This window comes from Pseudorca crassidens, chromosome 2 (assembly GCF_039906515.1).
Source record: "Pseudorca crassidens isolate mPseCra1 chromosome 2, mPseCra1.hap1, whole genome shotgun sequence".
NCBI classification, from domain to species: domain Eukaryota; kingdom Metazoa; phylum Chordata; class Mammalia; order Artiodactyla; family Delphinidae; genus Pseudorca; species Pseudorca crassidens.
This window is the reverse complement of record NC_090297.1, coordinates 484,736-507,111: the sequence shown is the minus strand read 5'-3', so window position 1 is coordinate 507,111 and position 22,376 is coordinate 484,736. Positions and strand designations below refer to the sequence as shown.

At 59.8% G+C, this 22,376-nt stretch overlaps 2 protein-coding genes across 9 annotated transcripts; both read left to right on the top strand.

Moving 5' to 3' along the window:
- The first annotated feature begins 1,132 nt into the window (after window positions 1-1,132).
- AURKAIP1 (aurora kinase A interacting protein 1) lies at window positions 1,133-2,632 on the top strand. 5 transcript variants are annotated; one of them, XM_067717444.1, is made up of 4 exons: window positions 1,133-1,181; window positions 1,559-1,648; window positions 1,921-2,366; window positions 2,462-2,632. In XM_067717444.1, the coding sequence occupies exons 2-4, from the start codon at window positions 1,597-1,599 to the stop codon at window positions 2,561-2,563; spliced, it is 600 nt and encodes a 199-aa protein (XP_067573545.1). In that variant the 5' UTR covers window positions 1,133-1,181; window positions 1,559-1,596; the 3' UTR covers window positions 2,564-2,632. The 5 variants fall into 5 exon arrangements, with proteins under 5 accessions (XP_067573545.1, XP_067573535.1, XP_067573526.1 ...); XM_067717434.1 differs by lacking the exon at window positions 1,133-1,181 and adding an exon at window positions 1,195-1,235; XM_067717425.1 differs by lacking the exon at window positions 1,133-1,181 and adding an exon at window positions 1,195-1,353.
- A 15,077-nt stretch (window positions 2,633-17,709) lies between these two features.
- On the top strand, window positions 17,710-22,101 carry MXRA8 (matrix remodeling associated 8). Of its 4 annotated transcripts, none has more exons than XM_067717395.1 (10): window positions 17,710-17,849; window positions 18,880-18,903; window positions 19,002-19,307; window positions 19,407-19,508; window positions 19,622-20,092; window positions 20,233-20,391; window positions 20,608-20,644; window positions 20,725-20,801; window positions 20,895-20,975; window positions 21,152-22,101. In XM_067717395.1, exons 1-10 carry the CDS (start codon window positions 17,801-17,803, stop codon window positions 21,220-21,222), a joined length of 1,377 nt encoding a protein of 458 aa, XP_067573496.1. In that variant the 5' UTR covers window positions 17,710-17,800; the 3' UTR covers window positions 21,223-22,101. The 4 variants fall into 4 exon arrangements, with proteins under 4 accessions (XP_067573496.1, XP_067573505.1, XP_067573486.1 ...); XM_067717404.1 differs by having other exon boundaries at window positions 19,622-20,101; window positions 21,197-22,101; XM_067717385.1 differs by having other exon boundaries at window positions 19,622-20,101; window positions 21,155-22,101.
- Window positions 22,102-22,376: the final 275 nt, after the last annotated feature.

Here is a 22,376-nt window from a genome sequence, read left to right as displayed (position 1 = left end):
GACCTTCCGACCTGGGAACCGGAAGCAGTCCCTTGGGCAGAAGGGTGTCCTCTGGTGACCCAGTTACGGAGCTGGGCCGGGAGCCTACGGTTTCTGCCTTCCTACTGGCCTATCGTCCACTCCCCGCTTAGCCAGGTTGGGGCCTGGGGGTGTCCAGGCCTGGCCATTTCCTGCCTAAGACTCACTGGAAGCAAGCAAGCCTCCCAGTAGAGCCAATGAGACTCCCCACATCCCAGTGCCAGCAGGAGCCCCCGCACGTCCATTCTTGAGATCCTGCCATCCTAGCCAACCTCAGCGAGGACAACGGAGCCTTTCTGGCCTAGATGGGTGAAGTGGTGCCCTCGGAGCCCCTACCCTGAGGAGCAACGCTGGGTCTTAGCCAAACACCATGCTCCACGGAGGCTTCTTTTGGTTTTCGGACAAAAACTTCCCATGGGCACAGAATGGGAGCTTGTTTGCTTTGAGGAAGGAAAAAGCTCCACCTATGCAAAAAGCGTTAGACGCGGGGCCTCCTCTGCTTATCCAGACTGGCAGAGAGAGGAGGCTGCAAGCCAAAGGGATGGGGCGGCGGGTCCAAGACCCCCGAGTCCTTCCTGACGGCGCCCCGACTCTGCCCCCAACGCCCGGCACGGCACTCCTGGCGTCCGGGCTGCAGAAGCCCGGGCCGAGCCGCCGTCACCTGTCTGCCAGCTTCCCTCCCATCCTCGGGAGGAGGGCTCGGGGGTGGAGGCCACGCCCCGCAGACCCGGCAGCTCCGGTTCTTCCCCTCCGGCCCCAGCAGCCGCAGTATCTCGGGCCACTTCCGTCGCCCCTGCAAACCCTATTTCCGTCGACGGGATAACGTCCCTTCCGCAGTCCCGAAACGCCACTTCCGGCCTCCCGGGACAGCGGGCCCCTGACCCTTTGGCGGGGGGCGACGGGAGTTTGGGCCACGCAGGCGCAGAGGGGCCCCCCGGGGTTGTGGGAAATGTAGTTTTCTAGCATCCTCAAGGGACAGGCGGAGCCGGCGAGCCGTGGGAGGAGCTGGGGCGGGGCGCGGGGGGCGGTTCCTCCGGCCGGAAACCGTCGCTTTCTGGGCCGGGTGGGACCTGCACCGACGCGGAGCGGGGCGCCGTGGGGCGCTAGGGGCCGCTGGCCGTAGGAACCAGCGGGCGGCCCACGCGGGCTGGGGGCCAGTTTAGGTACGGACCGGAAGTGCCTTAGCGCGGCGGCGGAATGGCCAGCTGAGACTACCGGTTGCGTTTGGGAAGAGTCGGCGTGAGGCTGCGGCGTGTGGGCTCCAGGGACGGCGGAGGCGACCGCGGCTGGCTGGGGCTCGGGGCCTAAGACCCGAGCGTCCACACCACCCGCGCGGTGGGCGCCTCGGGGTAAAACTAGGTTCAGGGAGTCAGTACCTGCCCAGAGTCGCGCAGCTGGGGAGCGGCGGAGGGTTTGAGGGAGGGAGCCGTGCTCGAAGCAGCGTTCTCGTGGTGGGATAGGGTGGTGAGGGAGACGGGGTGCGGGAATCAGGGCGAGACCGGAGTCCCCGGAGTGACCTAGGCGTGCACCTGTGTTCCAGCTCGGCTGAGTGCCTGGGGCCGCCGCCAAGCACAGACCATGTTCATGGTGCGCCTGACTTCCCAGCTGCTCAGGGCTGTTCCCCGGGCAGGTGAGAGGCCCCGTGGGGGCAGATGGGCGGGAGGCGCACCTGGGTTAGGAATGTGGTCAGCAGCTCAGTTCCCCCCGCTGCTGTGCCTCACCAGCTGGAGGCGGGGCCCGGCCACAAACTACCTCGTAAACGTCCAGATTTCACAGAGGGGAAGTCTGGGCCTGAGAATGTCAGCAGGGCTTCAGGAGGTTCTGCTCCCCAGACCCGGTGGCCGTGCATAGGTCGTGTAGCCCCACGAGCAGTAACTAACTGTGCCATCTTGTCTCCTGCAGGTTGCAGTGGGCCTTGGCCTGTCTGCGGGGTGTTGGGCAGGCATGCCTGCAGGCCTCGTTACAGCGTGCAACCAATAGGCCCAAGTGGGGTTGCCTCCCTCCCTGACCGGCGGGTCCACATGGAGCTTGAGGAGATGCTGGTCCCCAGGAAGATGTGTGTCAGCCCCCTGGAGAACTGGCTGACCGTTCGCTACCTCCTGCCCAGACTGGACGCTGGGGCCCCAGAGATTGTGTCTCCAGCCCAAGTCTATGAGTGTCCGCCCAGCCAGGTGGGGGAAGGGTTCGAGCAGGGGGGTAAGGACGTCTGGGACGCACCCCAGATACAGTGCAAAAACGTGCTCAAGATCCGCCGGCGGAAGATGAATCATCACAAGTACCGCAAGCTGGTCAAGAGGACCCGGTTCCTGCGGCGGAAAGTCAGGGAGGGACGCCTGAGACGGAAGCAGGTGAGCGTGGGCCCTCGGTCCAGAGCTGGGCAGGGTGGTTGAGGTGCGTGGCTGTGCCGCAGACCTGTTGGTGGTCCCTCTCTCTGCCCTCGCAGATAAGGTTCGAGAGAGACCTGAGGCGCATCTGGCTGAAGGCGGGCCTGAAGGAAGCCCCCGCAGGCTGGCAGACCCCCAAGATCTACCTGAAGGGCAAATGAGTCTCGTGTGTCCCTCCCCCAGCCCTGTTACTGCTGATGACCCATTGTAATAAATATTCAGAGAACTTAGTCATCCTTGCTGGCCTGGACCCTCTTCTGCCTGGGGTGAGCTGTCTTGGGGTTGAGGCTGGCACCAGCGTCTGCTGTTACAAGAGACACAAGGGCCCTGGGTGGCAGATTGGCGGTCCCTTCCCCGAGCTGGCCCTTGTCCTGGTGTCAGGGCTGCAGGAGTGACAGCCTGGCTTTTCACGAACTGGTGCCGTGGGGACAGCTGAGCAGAGTCCCAGCCCTGCCCCTGAGGAGCACGCAGATGGGAACTGTGCCAAGGGGACCAGTTTGGAGGTTAGGGAGTGCCCCGATGGAGGTGCTGATGTGATTAGGATACACGGTTGACTCTCTGTGCAGTCGAAAAACCCGAGCAGAGCTCATAGTCAGCGCTCCTCTGTGGTGCCAGGTTCAACCAACTGTGCGTCGTGTGGTGCTGTGAGACCTACTCACTGGAAAAAACGCATGCGTGCAGCTGGAGCCGCACAGTTGAGGGGGCAGAGAGGGCCTCACTGGGGAGACGGGGAGGGGAGGCAGGAAAGAACCTCAGAGATGATGGGTGGGGTCCTTCAGACCCTGCCACCTGGGCCTCAAGTGCAGTCCCCTGCTCAGCTGCAGCTGGGGACCCGTGGCCTGCTGTGAGCTCCTTGGCCTCTGCCACTTTCTGGGGCCCTGAAGGGGGGTGGCGAAGGGCTCACCAGGAAGGGATGGCCCACTCTGGAAGGTTCAGGGTTGGGCTGGCTGAGGAAGGGGTGCCGTTTATGGAGCTGGGGAAGCGTAGAGCCTTAGTGTGAGCTAGTGTTCCTCAGAAATTTCAGATTTCTCCTGCATGGAGGGGAACGTGTTATCGCTAATAGTGAGGGGCCCCTGGGCCTCTGTATCCAGGCTTGGGGGGCTGGACTGCAGGCGGAGGAGCCTGGTCAGAGTCCGTGAGTGCAGGTGAGGCTCGTCCTCATCCTCAGCGTCTGCCCTGCTCCTGATACTGGGTTCAAGGAGGGAAAGGTGGGTACGTCTCTCCTGAGCCCCGGAGTGGCGTCTGCGAGGGGCACAGTTCTGTTGCTGTTGCCCCCGTCCCGCTTCACACCAGGGCGGTGCGGTCTCCTCGTGTTTTGTCAGAGATGCGTCTGTGGCCTGGGTTGGGTTCCCTGCGGGTTTAGCAGATCTGGGGGCAGGGGGTGTGCTTGGACGCGGGCTTCCCAGCATTTCTCCTGGAAGGGAACAGACCACCCCGATGCTTCAGTGAGCCAGGTGGGCCCCTGTCCTGTGCGTGCCTGCCAGCCGGGTAAGCAGGCGTCTAACCGTGGGGCCTGTCTGAGTCCCTGTCCATCGGGGAGATGGGCTCATAGAGTGGGTGTGAGAAGCGTGAAGCTGACCCTGACCTGGAGGAGACTAGAGGCCCTTGAGGGCACAGGACTGCTTCTATGGGTGGCCACTAGGGGGCAATGATTAGGCTCCTGGCAGCCCTTGGGGTCCCGGCTGAGGACCAGGACACGGGCATCCTTCCTGGGTCTCAGTTTCCTCAACTGTGGGTGGGGCAGGGGCCCCAGGGCCAGGGTCTGGGCCTCAGCAGTGGAGCCTCCCTCGGGTGGAATTACCATGCTCTCTTGGTGCCAAGTCCGGCCCCAGCTCCACCAGGCCTCCCAGCAGGGCCTTGGCCTGCCAGTGACGCCCTTGGCTGACGCCCACGGCCGCTGAGCAGCTGCTCCCGGTGTTTCTTCCAGCCCCCGTGTGGGAGCTGCCCCGTGGCTCACCCCACCCTTCCCTGGCTGAGTCTGGAGACAAAGCTCAGCTGGGGCCATGAGTGCTGGGGATACAACTGGCCGACCTGTGCAGGGGGGTGCAGACCCAGACGCCTGGAGGCTGCCAGCTGGCAGAGCGCCGCAGGGCCCTGGCACCCGGGTCACCTGCTCCAGCCGCCTCCACCGTGAGGTGGGTGCCAGCTGGGGCGCCCCCAGAAGGCAGGCTGCCCAGTGGTTCCAAGCCACGCGGCCTCACCATTCCCTCACAACAGTGGTTCTTAAGTGGGCATTCGGCCACATCTGGAGGCAGTTTGGGTTGTCCCAGTGGGGGTCACAGTTGGTGGAGGCCGGGGATGCTGTGAAACGCCCTACAGTGCACAGGGCAGCCCCTGCCCAAGAGCAGGTAGCCCCGGACATCAGTGGTACCATGGTCGAGGCCCCTGTTCCTGAGGTCACCGATCCTGTCGGGTCAGCTCCTGAGCTGGCCCAGCCCTGCTCTGTCTCCCCAGTCCCTGTGCCTTCCCCTGCCCTGCAGGCCCTGCACCTTGGCAGCCCTCTCCCTGCCCCAGCTCGTGTGTGCAGACCTCATCCTGCCTGTGGCTTGGGTGCCCTGGGCCCCAAGCATGATCTCAGGAGGTGGTTTGGGGGTTTTATTTTTACTCTAGCTCCCCCCGGAGCACCAGAGGCCTCTCCCCACCTCCCGACGGGGCCTCCATCCTCCCGCAGCTCCTCCCCGCGGCTCCTGTTCTAGCCCTGGGCACCCCCTGAGGTGGGGCGCAGAGGGAGGGCCCGTGCTGTGTGATGTGGTTCTGGCCTGTGGTCTGCGCTTAGCCCGTAGCAGTGCCTAGGGCTTGGGTTCAGCCAGAGGAGGGCCCCAGCGAGGGCTTGAGCCGATGGGGGTGGTCTTGGGCACTGACTGGGGATCTGCCTTTTGGACCCAGTGTGGAGGCACCTCGGTGAGCTCAGCCGCCGCCCCTTGTCCCTGTGCTCTTCCATGCCTGGGGCACGGCCAGTGTCTCCTGGCCTGGGCGTTCCTGCCCACACAGTGGGCCAAAGAGGGAGCCAGGCCGGGCTCAAGCCCTGCGGGAGGATGTGAGGCTGGACGCTGGGCCCTGGGAGGGGCTGGCTGGGGCCCTGCCCCAGTCAGACACGCACATACGTGTGCGCCCCCAAACTGCATGCAAATAGCTGTGCTCCCCGCCGTCCGAGGAGCCTGCAGGCTGGCGAGGGCGACGGAGGGCCTCGGCGTGGGCAGAGGTTGGCCTCACTCCCCTGGCCTGGCCCTGGCCTGCTGAACTTGCCTGGAAGGATGCTGGAACCTGGGGGGACAGAGGAGGCAGGGAACATTCCTCTCCGGGTCTGAATTTTGGAAAAAGCCGCTGAGGGGCTCTTGAGCTGCAGCCCCAGGATGGGGCAGAGGAGTCCAGACCTGGGTCTGGAGTTAGCCTGAGGGTGGGGGCCAGGGGGCGACAGCCCCTGCTCCCTGTCGGATTCTGTCTAGTGCTGTCCTCAGCCTCACAGGGCACTGCTGGACCATTTTTGGATGAGCAGACTGAGCCGTGGCATTGGGTCCCTCACCTGACCTGCGGGTCACACGTCAGCCGAGCAGCAGGGCTGGGGCTCGAGTTCACCCCAGCTGAGACTGCCACCTCCCAAATTGGAGTTCTCTGTGTGGGGTGTGGGCGGCCTCTGTGTATTTTGAGGATCCTTCCCGGCTGAGTAGGGAGGGAAGCACCGCAGACTCAGGTGGGGCAGCACCAGGCCGGCAGCCCCCTTGCTTCAGCTGTGCAGCGGCGGGGCTCTCAGGGCCCCTGAGGCCAAGAGGAGGGACGGCCTCAACCTGCAGGCGGGTGGGAGTTGTGACACCTCCGTGGGAGCCTCTGAGCCGTGGCCAAGACTCACGATCGGGGTGAGCCAGGTCGCCAGCATTCATCATGCCTGTGTTGTGTGGAATGTAGATTGACCCAGTGAATTTGGGAGCACAGGACAGGGGTGACTGCCCCGTGACCTGGCACCCCACACCCTCACCACCCCAGTGTAGGTGATCTGAGGTGCAGGGGAGGACACTGATTCAGCCTGGAGTCCTGCCGAGTGGACCTGGCCCCCAGAGGATAGACCCCCAGAGGCCACCAAGACTGGGGGTCTATCCTGGAGTCCCCAAGGCCTTGGAACACCAAAGCCCTCACGTGAACAGGGTGGGTGGGTCACCCCCAGGTCCTCTGGGGCTCAGACCTGAGCTTCCCTGTGAATCCGGGCAAGGGTACCCTCTCCCCGTCACGAGGAGCCTGTTCGCTTTGCTTATTCCTGTTGGTTTTGTTACTTTGTATTTACAGTTGAATTCTTGTTTGTTGATTTGCCGGCCAGTTAGGATTGTACGTGGCTCAGTGTGGGGTTGTCAGCTCCTGCCTCACCTCACCTCACCCACCCCGAGCCTGCGCCAGGGCAGCAGCTTCAGCTCCTCTGCTGGCCTCGGCCTCCTCCCGGTGTAGTCTGCCACAGTTTAAATGGCCCCACAGCTCAGCAAGCTTGTGTCTCCTTTCTCATTCAGCTCTTTATCCTCCAGTCTTGTTTTTTCTTTTGCACGTTTTTCTATGTATCACTAACTCAGCTCCAAACTTGCTGGCGGAATTTAAAAACTCACTTCCGTTCAGCTCCTCAAGTGACCTGTTCAGGTGGAGCCGCCCTCCTGGCGCCCTGTCTGGGCCGCCCTGGGCTCTTGATGGTACCAGCAGGGTCTCCCTGGGATACCCTTGGCCTCATCAGCTGGAGCCTCTGTTTCTGGAATGCCGTGTTTTCCTGCCGTGTGGTTTACTTTCTTGTTTTCACAGAGTACATCCTAGAATGGCTTTCTGAGAAAAGGTGCATCAGAGATAGATTGTAGAATAAGAATTATGTTTTTAAACTATTAGTAATTGACATGTTTGAGTGATTCTTTCCACCACAGGCATTGTGCTAGGTTCTTCACAGGACTTACCTCACAACAAATCTATAATGAACCTTGTTTGATAAGGGAGGACCCTTAAGTACAGAGATGAACTTGCCCACATGGCTGCGAAGCCATGATTCAGCTCTATTTGACTCCAAAACTTAATTTTTTAAAAAATAAATTTGTTTATTTACTTTTGGCTGCATTGGGTCTTAGTTGTTGTGTGCGGGCCTTCTCTAGTTGCGGAAAGCGGGGGCTACTCTTCGTTGTGTGTGGGCTTCTCATTGTGGTGGCTTCTCTTGTTGCGGAGCACAGGCTCTAGGCACGCGGGCCTCAGTAATTGTAGCGTGCGGGCTCAGTAGTGGTGGCTCATGGGCTCAGTAGTTGTGGCTCACGGGCTCTAGAGCGCAGGCTCAGTAGTTGTGGCACATGGGCCTAGCTGCTCCACGGCATGTGGGATCTTCCCAGACCAGGGCTCGAACCTGTGTCCCCTGTCGTGGCACTACATTTTGTTTTCCTCGTGGATGTCATGTGCTGCCCCTCCTCACTGCCCCTCCTCTGACTCGGTGGCCTGTGAGTTGGGGGACGTGAGTGTCTGTTCACGTGGAGACACTGTCACTGCTTTTCCTTCCCTGTGAGTTTTTGTTTTCCCTGGAATCAGTAATTGTGTTGTTTTTTTTTCTTTCTTTTCAGTTGCTTTAGTTTTCTGTACCCTCATCACAATTTCAACACCAACTTCTCAGCCCAACTCCCAGAAACAGCTGAGGTTCATTCATCTCAGAGTGAAGTCTCTTCCTGGATTTCTCACCTGTCCAGCTGGCTGTTTGCCCATCACATCTAGGCCCAGCTTTCACCCTGGGGATTCTCTCAGACTCTCTGCTCCCCTGATCCCTCATCTTCCCTTTTCCTTCCCTTTTTTTTTTTCTTCACTTTTTACTTTTTTTTCCTTTTTTCCTTACCTTACTTTGAAAGAGCACATCTTCCAGTCTCCTGCGGAAAGAAACACAAGAGAAAATTTTGAAACCTTGCAAATCTGCGGACATCTTTATTGGGTCCTGTTTCTTGGTTCACAGTTTGGCTGGATATGGAATTCTAGGTTGGAAATTATTTCCTATAAAACCCCATAGGTGTCACTCTGTTGTCTTCTGGTTCCCAGTGTTGCTCTTGAGAAAATTGAACCCAATTTGAGTCCAGAGCCTTTGTGATTTTCTCTCTCGAAGCTCCTCTTTTCCTTCACTGGTGGAGACACTCCCAGTGACATATATACTTTGGTGTGGATCTGTTTTTGCCCCCACAGGAGCCCATTTCAATCTGGAAACTCCTAACCTTCTGGGATTCAGTTTGGGGACGTTTTCTCGAACCGTTTTGTTATCATTTCTTCCACTCTGTTTCTTCTCTTTTTATGAAACGCCTGTTTGGATGACTTTCTCTTCTATATTTTATCTCGTTGGCATATTCAACATTTTCTTCTAATCCGTTTAATGAATTTCTTTCATTTCTGTTACCGTCTTAATTTCTAAGAGACTTGACTTTTGGGCGTTTTAGCGGCGCCCTGTGTGTCTCACGGGTGTGGCGGCGTCTCCTCGTGGGGATGTTAATGCTGCGTATTTTCTCTGCCCCCCACGGCCAAGTCTAGCTTCTGTTTCTGCCCAGTGCGTTCCTCTGTTGCCTTTGGCCTCTGTTTCCCACATCAGTGGGCTTCCTCTGGTGGCACTTGGCTGTGTGCTTATGTTTGAGAGTGAGGTCTACCAACCAAGACCCCCAGAAGTGGCTCTAAGTGCCCTCCCCCACTTCTGGTGGGAGCCAGGACTCTTTGGAGACGTGGCTAGTTCCTGGTAAGGTTGCCAACTTCAGCAAATAAAAATACAGGCCCCTGGTTAAATTTGAATTTCAGATAAGCAACAAATAATTTCTCAGTATGTCCTGTGCGATGTTTACCTGGAAACCCTAACGCCAGACCTGTGGCAGGAAGTGCATGAGAACCTGCCGTGTCTCTTCATGTCAGAGGCCACGGGAGGCGCCAGGAGGGTGCAAAGGGCTTCACTGGCCAGAGATGGGACAATATGAGGGCTAAAGCACACGAAGCGTGTTGAGACCCGTCCACACTGGGCTGAGGCACACGAAGCGTGTTGAGACCCGTCCACTGGGCAGCCATGGAGGATACAGAGGCCCAAGTCCCAGGGTCTCGGCTGAGATTCTATTAGGTTCTTGGGCCGTATGACTGGGCACATTCTCTGAGCATTTTAGTATAACTTCCTGGCTTCCTGGAAACCAAAATAATGTATATTGATTATAAAGCTCCCATGCTGATGGCTTAAATAGACTAATGCATGCTTTCATAGATTTAAAATAGAGAACGTTAGATTTCCAGAAAGAAAAAAGGAATTGAACTTCTAATGCTTTAAAAAAAAAGTCATTTTCTTGCAGAATCCACAGCTAAAAAATTAACCTGGGACAATTGTTCGTCGTTGGATAACAAGCAGAGAGGTGTGAATTCTGGCAGAGAGCAAATATTGCCAAGGAGACTATGTCATATAAACGTTAATATTGTTTAAATGTTGGGCTGGAAAATGTGGAGTTTAACAACTAGTATTAGAAAAAGTCCAGGTAATTTTTTTTTTTAAAGACTCAATTTTATTTATTTATTTTTGGTTGCGTCGGGTCTTCGTTGCTGCACGCGGGCTTTCTAGTTTCTATTTGCGGTGAGCGGGGGCTACTCTTTGTTGAGGTGCGTGGGTTTCTCATTGCGGTGGCTTTGCTGCGGAGCGTGGGCTCTAGGCACGTGAGCTCTAGAGCGCACGCTCAGTAGTTGTGGCTCACGGGCTTAGTTGCTCCATGGTATGTGGGATCTTCCCGGGGCCAGGGCTTGAACCCATGTCCCCTGCATTGGCAGGCGGATTCTTAACCACTGCGCCACCAGGGAAGCCCCCATCATTCACTTTTTAGCACTTCTTCCTTTTCGGCACTCCAGGCTTATCTCGTGTTCCCTCCCGCACCCTAAGACCCGCCATTTCTCCAAGGAGCCCGGGTTCCTTGTGTGGGAAATGGTCTTAGAAACCATTTTGATCTGGAGCTGGGTGTGCTCACTGCTGCTGGGCCTTCTCAGATGACAGAGCCGACCACGCATCCACACACCTAAAACCGCTGCCACAGGCGTCCACCTTTATTTGTGTTGCGCCACGACGGGACACAGGTTCGAGCTGTGAACTCATGTTCACAGCAGTGTCTCCAACTGTGATCCTGACCTCGCGGGTCATTCCAGCCCCTCTCTTGCTTTTCCATAACCTGGTCCACGTCCCCTGCGGCAGTATCAGAGCTGATAAACCCCAGCCGGTGGGAAACACTCGTGTCAGCTCCAGCACGGTGCTGCGCACAGGCCCCTCTGCCTTCAGTCACAGGCTCTGCTGACTCCCGAGGCCCTCAGGTTGGTACTTCACACCCCTTCAGTGGTGTTGCCCCGTTTGTGAGTCAGCCAGATTTCTTGGCCACATTCTGATTACCTGACCACCTAAATGAGTTGTTTAGACTTTTCACACATTAAGATTCCCTCTTTGTGCCATGCAGTTCATTGGATTTTGATAAACGCATAGTGCCGTGAATCCCCCTACTGGGGGATCATACAGAACAGTCTCGTTGCTCTGAAAGATCCCCTGTGCACCACCTCTTCATCCCTGCCCCCGGGTTGTGGTTTTAAGGTGCTTGTTACGCAGCAGATACCTGGAGCGTTTCTAAAGATAGTGAAATTCACAAAGAGAGCGATTACAGAAATAGTGTGTTACTATCTAAAAAGAGCCCTTCTTTGTCCAAATTACGTCTAATTTGGATGGTGAAGTTACAACATACGCTGTGTGATGTACACAGCTGCGTAATCTAAAGCTCTCCGTTTAAATCTGTCAGTAACTATCAATATCTGTGTGCTCACGATAAACATTCATAGAGAGGCACATGAATATCGTTAAGTGGAGGAAGCGCATATAGTACATAATAAAGAGAAAAAGAGTTGTCTTTTACATGCACAGCATATTCTAAACAAAAAGCAAAGCTGTTGTTTCCTCTGCTGGGTCAGGGAGTGCATTTCTGTCCCCCAGGCTTATCCCCATTTGGGCCCTTCTCCCCTCAGGTTCCCACCACGACTTGACTCTGTTTGACCAGATGGTCCTTGTTTCTAAGATGGCGAACGCGGCCAGTAATCATTCAGTGCTGTGCTCGTTTTAGATGCTGTCACCCGGATTGGTTAAAACTCTAGCCAACGTGATCATCATGTCTTGTGTGTGGCCAACAGTGACGACGTGCCTGCCCCAAACCCAGGCCTGAGATCCAGGCTTGGAAAAACTGGCCATGTGTCTTCAACCTCACCTGTCTTTGGGGTTCCCCCAGACCGCCAGTGGCAACACAAAGGCCTCCTCCCTTGGATAAAATGAAGAGCAGTGCAGACGATGGAACATATTTATCACTACTGTATCTAACCACCTCTTCGCAAGTTTGGAAGCCCCCCTGTTTACGAAGCCCGTAATACGGGAAAGTCAGACCATTTATACACAAAAGGAACGTTGTTCTGACTGTGTTGGAGCAACTTTGCGATCTCGCGTTGGTGGGAAGCTGCCACGTTCGCGTGTGCGGCGAGGATGGCTCTGATTGCTGTGTTGTGAGGCCCTCCCCGCCAGTACCTGCAGGTCGGAAGGCTCTATGAGGTAAACACACTCTCGTGACTGAATCCTGGGGAAGTACGTGACACCTTAAAAGAGATTCCGCTCTCTGGCTTTTGGACATGCTGTGCAGCCGGGTGGCAGTGGTGGCCTCCCGGGGGCCGTCTCCGGGGTCCCTGACTGTTGACGCGACAGGAAACAGCCTCACTAGACAGGCCGACACTTGCCACACTGTCCCCAGGGGCCAGGTCAGGGCCGGGGGCCCCTGTGCACCAGAAGCAGATGACCCGGAACTTGCAGTCCGGCCCGAGTCCACAGGACAGGCAGAGGAGTTGGACGTGTCTCGCTGGGGTGGTGTGGGCATGAGACAGCACAGGCTGTAATGGAGTGTCTGTAAATGTATCTCATTCAACTGGCCCTCAGAGTTCAGGACAAAATACCACAAGAAACTCTTAATACAGATGTGAAGCCAGTGATTCTTCAGATAAACTGAAAATTCTGTAGGAAGTGATAGAAGGGAACCACTCAGGACGGTGCCCGAGGGGTGGCCCTGGGTCCAGTCGGGACCAGGAAGCTCGGGGAGTCTGGTGGTAGGTTCACCCCCACTCCTCCCACCCCCCTAACCCCGACAGCAGAGGAGTCCTTGGGCTGGCAGGCTGGGCGGGCAGGGGAGGTGGGAGCCCTCCAGGCTGCAGGGCCGAGGGGCGTTGGTGGCCATGCCGAGGGCCGCAGGGAGGCCAGGTCAAGGCTTCGGGGTGGCTGAGGGACTGTGTTGCAGGCAGGACACCACGGACCACCCTCCCTCCCTCCCGTGGCTTCCCCCACACCCTCTGTGGGGAGCTCGAGCCCCTCTTCATAAAGCAGAGCTGCTGAAGGGAGCCTCGCTGTCACCAGAACCCGTGGTGAAGGGGCTCCCTTGCTGGAAGCATCGCATTTAAAGGTAAATCTCCTTGGTGAGGCGCCAGGGACCCAGGGCGCCCGTCCACGTGGAAGCAGCGCTCGCGGCCCCCAGGAAGCCAGCCTGGTGGCTGCTCTAAGCTTGTCAGCCCTGGCCTTCCCAAGGCGCCAGCAACCAGCTGGACCTGGGGACTCTGTAACTTTGTTAACTCCCGCAGCGAGAGGCACCACGGGTGAAATCTGCTAGGAGTCAGGTCTGTGGTCCTTGATTCCTGGCTGCAAAACTGATGAATCGATAAGGGCGGTAAGGAAACACTTCTGGCGTGATGGGAGAGAAGAATATACAATGGCCAACCTCGGAGCCTGAGGTCATGGTTCGAGTCTATGACCCATACAATCCGGCCGGCGTCCCTGCACCTTCACGAACAGAACGAGCCAAACGGGATGCAGGCAGGCGTCAGAGGCGCTGCGGGCTCGGTTCGGGCCACCGCAGGCACGCGAGGCACACAAACCTTTTGGTTTCCCAGCGCATATAAAAGTTATGTTTAAAGTGTAGGCTATTAAGTGTGCCATAGCATTATGTCTAAAAAACGTACATGCCTTAATTTTTTAAAAAATTTGTTTATTTTTGGCTGCGTTGGGTCTTCGTTGCTGCGTGTGGGCTTTCTCTAGTTGCGGCAAGTGGGGGCTACTCTTCGTTGCGGTGCACGGGCTTCTCATTGCGGTGGCTTCTCTTGTTGCAGAGTTCAGGCTCTAGGCACGCGGGCTTCAACAGTTGTGGCACGCAGGCTCAGTAGTTGTGGCGCACGGGCTTAGTTGCTCCACGGCATGTGGGATCTTCCCAGACCAGGGATCGAACCCGTGTCCCCTGCGTTGGCAGGTGGATTCTTAACCACTGCACTACCAGGGAAGTCCCATATATATTTTTTTAAATTTTACATGCCTTAATTTAACACTACTTTGTCTCTAAGAAATGCTAACCATCATCTGAGGCTTCAGCGAGTCAGAATTTTTTGCTGGTGGAAGGTTTGAAATAATGTGAGAACTACCAAAGTGTGACACAGACATGAAGTGAGCAAACGCTGTTGGGAAAATGGCACTGATAGACTTGCCTGACAGAGGGTCACCCCAAAACTTCAGTTTGTAAAAAGGGCACAGTCTGCGAAGTGCAGTACAATGAGGGGTGCCTGAACCCTGTTAATGCCACGCAGGAAACCACTGATGTGGGTTTGACCACGACCGCTAAAATCCTTGATCTTGGCTCCCTGACATTTTCTCAAGATAAAAGGGTTGGCTGGCCCATGAAATAATGGATCTATATTTCCAGATTTTCTCGTCTGTATTTTCGAATCAGTGTCTCAGTGGATTGATGATCTCCCAGCCTCTGTCTGACCTGTGGTCTCCACCGGAAGGAGAAGAGAGCCTCCACGGGACACCCGGCTCTTCGGACATGGGGCCTGCAGAGCCCCTGCCTCACGGGGTGAGCCCCGGCACCGGGCAGGCCACCAGGTCCCCAGAAGAAGGACCAACACACTCACAAGTAACCTGGTGCTTGTACGAGACCTGGTCAGAATGAGCATAAAAGCAGCGTGAGGGGGACATGGCGAGTGCCGTGGCCTGTGACACGGCCCCACGCTCTGGCCTCACCTTGTCTGATGATGGGTCAGCGCAGCTCCCAAGGACACCCCAGGGACCCTGCTGCTCAGCGACCTGCCCACAAGCCAGTCCCTAACAAGACACCATCCCTGAGACCTGTGCTTTTGTCCTTTTAAGTCCTGCCCCTGCTTTGCTCAGGGAGACAGTCGTATTTGTCTCCTGTTACTGCATCAAAAATCAACGCGAATTCAGCAGCTTCCCTCGGCATGTTCGTTACCGCACGGCTGCGTGGGGCACGCGTCTGGGTGTGAGTTTGCTGGGAGCTCGGCCCAGGGTCTCACCAGGGGAAACCTGTGTCGGCAGGGCTGTGTCCTCACCTGGGGTCCTCTTCCAGGCTAATCTTGTGGGTGGCATAATCCATTCCTTGTGGTTGTAGGGCTGAGATCCATTTTCTTCTTGCGGGGGTGGGGGGTGGGGGGGTGGCTGGGGCCTCAGGGTTTTGCACTTGGGTCAACCCCATGGGCCCTTTCACAGCCCAGCAGGCAGAGAAGCTGAGGCTTTTTGTCCGGCTGAGATGCATACTCTGCCTCAGGGAGCAACTTGCAGTCACATCTGTCACGTGGGTGCGAAGGGCTATCCCGCCAAGGTTGGTCACACTCTGGGGGAGGAAACGGGCTGGGTGCCCTGGGGAGCATCTCAGAACTCTGTCCATTTCCCTGATGTGTCCGTGTAAATCCTGACAGGTCTAAACTAACCATCTTGGCGTTTCCTGCATCATCAGACCACATCTCTCCCGCATGTAAACCCCCTTAGGCCTCATCGTACTTCACGTGAGAGCCCAGCACGCTCTCCCCTACCCGGCAGGCAGCTTCCTGGGCCCCAGCCTAGCTATTCACTTGTGGGTGTGGGTCCCCGAGGGGCTGTCCTGGTTGGTCTGGCTGAGGGAGCCCCTTACCTGCGTTAATCTCGCCATGTTTAAAATGCCCTCATTCATCAGCAGCTGGGTCTGCAGGCTGTCTGCCCTCTAACAGCTACAAGAGGGCAGGAGCTTGGCAGCCGGTGCGGTGCTGAGTCCCAGTGCCTGGCACACAGTAGGTGCGCAGCGTTTGCTGAATGACAGCGTGTGTGAACACGTGTCTGTGTGTCTGCTTGTGCCTCTGAGTGCCTGTGGTTTCTCCTCCCAGTGATCCTGGCTGCCTGGAATGTCCGGGTCCCCAGGATTGGAGCCAGAGTCTGAGTCTGTCTCAGTGGGGCTCGCTGGCTGACCCGCCTTGTCTGGCCTGGACTCCTAGGAGGGGGATGTGGGTCCAGGGCTCTGGTCTGGCTGGGGCTGGGCTGGAGCTCAGGAGGACCATGGTGATGTTGCAGCCGTTTAGTTCCGGTCTGTTCTCTCCTGGGCCTCTGTTCTCATCTGCGGCTATTTCCTGCCAAGGACTGGGGAGGTGGGCTCAAGCAGAGAGAACAGGATGGGGCAGGGAGGAGGGGTTTGTAGCCTTCCCCTGCCCTGTCCATCCTTGCCCAGTGGTGCCAGGAGTGTGCTTCCTCCTTCAGACTTCTGTACTGGGGCTGAGCCGAGGGCTGGATCTGCGTTGCCAGGAATCCACCGACCTCCACGCAGGGCTGAGAGAGGGAGGGCTCTGCAGGGAGTTAGGGTGTGGCCCGGGTGCTTCCAGGCTCCTAGCTCAGCGCTGGGAGCTGACCCTGCTCCCCTTCCAGACTGAGGGGCCGGACCTGGGCCGTCTCTGCCTCCCTCCAGCCCTGCCTGGACATCTTCCCTCTATGGAGGAGAGACAGCCTGGCAGCCAGAGGCAGGAACAGAGGCCTGAGATGGAGCAATAGAGCGGTCGAGGCCGATGGAGAGAGACAGACAAGGGCGGGGGCGCAGAGGAGGGAGGAGGGCTGGGAAGGAGGCCACCAGTGCTAATATAAACCAGTTAGAAAAACAGGAGGAGAGGCCAGGCCTCAAGGCCAGCCAGGCAGGGCTTGTTTATCCAGAATGAAAGGCCCTTGAGGAGCTGGGGGTGGGGTGCGGAGACAAGTCCTGATTCCAGTTTGGAAAGGGGGCTCCGCCTCCCAGGGTCTGGATCCTGCTGAGGAAATGGGTCCGTTAGGTTGGGGGTGGGGCGTCCTCACAGCCCTGTGTCCTCCCAGTGGGTCCTACCTGTTGTCAGCCCTCATTCCCTCTTGCTGCAGTAGCAGCAGCCTCCTCCCCTTGCCCGGAGCCCAAGAGTCTGGCTGGGCTGGGCTCCTTGCTTGTCTGAGGACTTGGGGACCAGGGCAGCGTTCAAGAGAGACTCCAGCCCACCAAGGCCTGGGCCTGTGACCATAATTCAGTCCAAATGGGCAGTCCAAAAATGCACCGTGGGTTTTTGTGGTAGTTTGGTGGATTTTTTTTCTTTTCTTTTTTTTTGAGGTTTGCTTAACTAGAAAGAGTGGGTTTGATACACAGTGCATGCTCTGTTATTTCACATTTGTTTACGTGACTTTGTAAGTTTTCCCAGAGCTTCAAATTTGTGCCTTCTGTTGGGAAGGCTCCCATACCCCACTTCATTTCCTCCCCTCTGGGAGGGGTGGGGGGTGATCCTGGGAGCACCGTACCCGGGTCTGGGTGGTGTTTCTGCTCTTGATGGTGGGCAGATGGGGTGGGGGCACCAGGACAGGGGGTCACCCGGCTCCCCGCTCAGCTCTCAGGGGCCTCACCCCTCATCCCCCTGGCTGGCTGAAGATGACTGATGAACAGCAGTGCCCATCATGCTCTCCGGAAGGGGCCCCCCTACCTCCCTAGGGCCCGTGCGACTCTTATCCCCACCTCACAGTTGAGGAAACGCAGCCCCCAGAGGCGAAGGGTCACCACAGGGCCAACGGGAAGACCTGGTGGTCTGGCAGCCTGGGGTCCTTGGGGTCAGACCCAGGATGCCTTTCTGCTCTCCTGCAGTGGGGGGATGCCTTGGCCAGTGTTCACTTACAGAGATGCTGGTGAGGAGATACTCCCCCCAGAACCCCAGACCTGCAGTGGCCCCAGAAGGGCTCTGTATGCATGTCACAGACACCCACGAGGCATCTGGGGCCACACCCTCAGGCCCCCCTGCCCCTTCTGGGCTGGGCTACTGCCACCTTCTCCAGGACCCAAGCCAGAGTGACTCCCCTCACCCTTGGGAACACAGTGGCCAAGGCCTGACACCTCCCACCAGGCCGGCCAAGGACCAAGGACCGGGGGAAGGCGGGGAGGCCAAGGGGCCGGGCAGGAGCGGAGGGGGCGGTCTGCTCTGATGTCACAGCGGGTGCTGGGGAGGGGAGGGGGAGGGGGAGGGGGCCGGGCTGTTTTTCTGGAGAGTTAGAGCCTGAGTAAGACAAAGCGCCGGCGGGCCAGGCGGGCCAGGCAGGCGCCATGGAGCTGCGGGCCCGGGTCCTGCTCTGGAAACTTGTGCTTCTGCAGAGTGAGTTCGGGTGTGGGGGCGGGGTCGGGGGGCGGGAGCCGCTGGTGGGTCTGAGCCCGAGCCCAGGGTTGGGGGGGGGGTGCCTCAGCTGGGAAGGGGTGGGTCTGGGGGCCTCAGAGGGAGCTGCTCACCACGAGAAGGCCCCCAGGACGTGGAGGTGGTGAGGCCTCACGTCAGGTCCCACAGAACTTCCCCTCACTGGACGCTGGAGACGGGCCGGGCAGGGAGGGAGGCCAAGGCGGGGGCTCCTCCTGGGCTCCCTGGCGCCCCCCGACTTCTCTGGGACGCCCCTCAGGCCTGTGCTTCTCTGTTGTCAGGAGGGGAGTGGGTGGGGGACTGAGGGGGGCTCACAGGGTCTGCTCCCAGGCCCCGGAGCTCACCCCCCCCCACCCCACCCCTGCCGGGCTGGCCTGCTGACCCGGCACATTCCTCCATCCGGCTGGGCACCAGGCCACATCTCTGGAGCAGGAATTTGGCGTGTGGGGTGGCAGATGGTGGGGTCACTCCCCACTTCCAGCCTTCTCGTGCTTCAGACCTCTGCCCTTCGGGAAGGCCGAGGGGGCTCCTGGGTGGGGCACCAGCCGTCTGAGGACCCTGGAGGGCGGGCTTGTGAGGCATGGCCCCCGGGCAGGTGCCACTCCGGATATGCACGTGCAGAGCCCTGCAAACCAGCCCAAGGTGTCAGGCGCTGGTACTCTTGTGGCCTTGCTGCAGTGATGTTTAGGGTGGCCACCATTCCTGAATGTGGCGCTTGGTGACAGGCACACATACAGAGCTGGCCTGGCCCCACCACTCACCCGCAGCCTGGGCAGATGGCCATGAGGATTAAGCGGGGGCCTGGGAGAGGTGGGGGGGAAGGAGACCCCCGCCTCTGCCCTCCCGGCTTCTCTGGATTTACCTCCACCTGTTAAGAGGGTGTCACTAGCACCCACCTCAGCAAGGACTACCGAAGGGGCCCAGGGAGCCAAGTGGGGGCCGGTTCGGGTGGGTGACCCCTCCACAGTATGACTCTTGCTTCCTCTCCTTCCAGGCTCTTCTGTCCTTCTGTCCTCAGGTTAGTGACCACCCTCCCCTGGGAACCCTTGCTAGCCCCATCCTGTATCTGTCCCCTTGGGTCTCACCCCTCCCGCGGTCACTTCCCCTCTCCACCAGGGCCAGCCGGGCCCGCGACCCCCGGCAGCTCCGTTGTGTCCGAGTCTGCAGTGAGCTGGGCAGCCGGCGCCCGGGCGGTGCTGCGCTGTCAGAGCCCGCGCATGGTGTGGACGCAAGACCGGCTGCACGACCGCCAGCGCGTGGTCCACTGGGACCTCAGCGGCGGCCCGGCCGGCGGCTCCGCGCGCCGACTCGTGGACATGTACTCGGCGGGCGAGCAGCGCGTGTACGAGCCGCGCGACAGCGGCCGCCTGCTGCTGACCCCCACCGCCTTCCAGGACGGCAACTTCTCGCTGCTCATCCGCGGTACGGCCCGAGGGACCGAGAGGGGGCGGGGCTGCGGGGGCGCGGGCAGGGGCGCGGGCGAGGCCGCGGAGCTCATTGCTGGGTTCCCCCGGTGCGTAGCGGTGGAGGACACAGACGAGGGGCTGTACACCTGTAACCTGCACCACCATTACTGCCACCTCTACGAGAGCCTGGCCGTGCGCCTCGAGGTCACCGACGACCGTGAGTGTGTCCCACTCCCGGCCTGTGCTCTCCCACCCCTGCCCCCACCCCCCGCCCCGCTCCCTCCGGGCACCCTCCCGGCCCGGGGTCCCTGACCGGCCTCGCTCCCCCAGCCCGGGCCGCCGGCGCGCACTGGGACGGCGAGAAGGAGGTGCTGGCAGTGGAGCGCGGCGCGCCCGCGTTGCTGACGTGCGTGAACCGCGCGCACGTGTGGACCGACCGGCACCTGGAGGAGGCGCAGCAGGTGGTGCACTGGGACCGGCAGCCGCCCGGGGTGCCGCACGACCGCGCGGACCGCCTGCTCGACCTGTACGCGTCGGGCGAGCGCCGCGCCTACGGGCCGCCCTTCCTGCGGGAGCGCGTGGCGGTGGGGGCGGACGCCTTTGCGCGCGGTGACTTCTCGCTGCGCATCGACCCGCTGGAGCCGGCAGACGAGGGCACCTACTCCTGCCACCTGCACCACCACTACTGCGGCCTGCACGAGCGCCGCGTCTTCCACCTGAAGGTCACCGAGCCCGCCGCCCGGCCGCCCCCGCGGGACTCGCCGGGCAACGGTTCCAGCCACAGCGGCGCGCCCGGCCCAGGTGCAGGAGGCACGTCTGTGGCCCCCTCCGGCCCCAAATCAGGGACTCCAGCGTTGCGGGGGGAGGGCCCCGCGGGCTGAGGCCGGCCCGGGTAGGCGCGCTGCGCGCTCCCTGACACGGTCCCCGCCCGGCCCCCGCAGACCCCACGCTGACGCGCGGCCGCAGCGTCATCAACGTCATCGTCCCCGAGGGCCGGGCCCACTTCTTCCAGCAGCTGGGCTACGTGCTGGCCACGCTGCTGCTCTTCATTCTGCTGCTCATCACGGTCATCCTGGCCACCCGACAGCGCCGCCGCGGAGGTGAGCGGGGGTGGGGTGGGGGGGGACTCGCGACGCCGGGGCTGAGGCCAGCACTGGGAAGCCTTTCCCGGCCGGAGGCGGGACTTGGGGCGCAGTGGTCCGAGCAGAGGGCCCCATGAGCCTCGTTGCCTGGGCTGCGAGGGTTCCTGTGGGCTGGGGGGGGGGGGGGCGCTGGGGAAGGGGGAGGCTGCTCCCAACACGACTCTCCCTCCCCAGGCTACGAATACTCCGACAAGAAGTCCAAGTCCAAGGGGTGAGTGCCCCTTCCGGCTCTCCCGGGGACCAGGCAGACCTGCCCACCGCTCTAACCTCCCACCACCCTCCCGCTTCCAGGAAGGACGTGAACATGGTGGAGTTTGCTGTGGCTGCCGGCGACCAGCCTCTTTACAGGAGGGAGGACATCCGACTAGGTGAGGGAGACCAAAGGGACAGACTGTGGCGCCCAGGCCTGGGGTGAGGGAGGCACGTCTCTGAGACCTCACCCTGCTCTCTCCCTGCATCAGGTTACAAAAACAACCTCCTGAAGGAGAGGGTTGAGCTGTCCCACAGCCCCCTGCCCGCCAAGAGCATCGACTTGGACAAAGGTGAGCTGAGGTGCGGGGGGAGACCCCTGCCCATCTCAGAGCTGGGCTGTATCCCTTGCCACCCACTCAGAGCCCCAAGGCACCAGCCAGCCCTGCGGGCAGGAGTCCCCTGCCGCTTCAGTGCCCCCGAAGTCCCTGGGCAGCCCTGATGGTAGTCTGCCCTGTTTCCCCCGCAGCAGAGGGGCAGAGGGCAGACACCCGCCTGTCCCCTTGGCTTCCAGAGTTCAGGAAGGAGTACTGCAAATAAGGCGACCCCGGGCTCCTGGCTGGGCCAGCAGCTCTGCCAGCTCTTGTCTGTCCACCTCGGAAGACTCTTCCTGACCCCCATGCAGCTCGCCTGGCCCCCCTTCCAGCGGCTGGTCCCGCTGTCCTGGAACTTGGCCTGGACTGGTGCAGGGTGAGGCTGCCTCCAGACCCCTCTTGGGGGCCACCTGATCCTCATTTGCGATCGTGGGCTCCTTAGGACTCTGCCGGCACTGCAGCCGGGCCCCTTCCGCAGCCCTCGGCCGGTGCTCTTCCCTCCTCACATGGCCACGACCCCGCTGATGTTCACCAGTCTCTCAGGCTCTCCTGGCCTCTGCCCACTGGGGGCTGGGAGCCCCACCTCTGCAGGGAGAGGGCCGTGAGGGGGCTCAGTGGGGATCCTTGGAGCTGGGGTCAGCCTCAGGCCTGGCACTCCCACCCCTTCCTTGCCCTGTCCTTAGGGGAGCTGCCTGCCAGCTCCCCTCGACGGCACCCCGAGTTTCGCTGCCAGGATGTCTTGGGCTCTTCATGGTAACCCGAGGACCGCGCACTCCAGGCCCGGGGCTAGTGTCCCTCTGCGCTGCCTCCGGCCTCCTGGGGCCCCCTCTCTGCTTCCCACCCTGCTTCGGCCCTGTTTCCAGCAAGCTGCCTTGACAGTCACTAGGCTCCATGTGACTTCCGAGCCTGACTCCCTTCCCTCGGCCCCTCCTTGGGCTGGAGTCCAGGCTGAGGCCTCATTGGACTGCGTTTTGGCTGAGGACGGGGGGCGGGGGGGGGGCGGTGAGGATGGTCTTAGAGTGGCTGGTGCTGCCACTCCTGACACCCCACATTTGCTCATCCTGGGGAATCGCTATCATCTCAATAAAGACCACATCTGATTTTAGACTTGGCCCCAGCTGTGCCTCTACAGCTCCCGTCCATCTCCCCGGGGGGCAGAGTCTGGCCCTTGGGGACCCCCAAGTGTTCTCCTTCATCTGGAGTCCTACTGTCATCACCCATTCCTCTGGGTGGGAAGTCTGGGTCTGGGTGTCCTGAGAAGGGCAGCGTCGGAGCTGATTGTGTGCACTTGCTCCTGGCTGTGAAGCAGTTTCAGATCCTCTTCCAAGGGCTTACTGGACGCGAGGACAGAGGGCAGACTGTATCAGTTCAGTCCTCTGA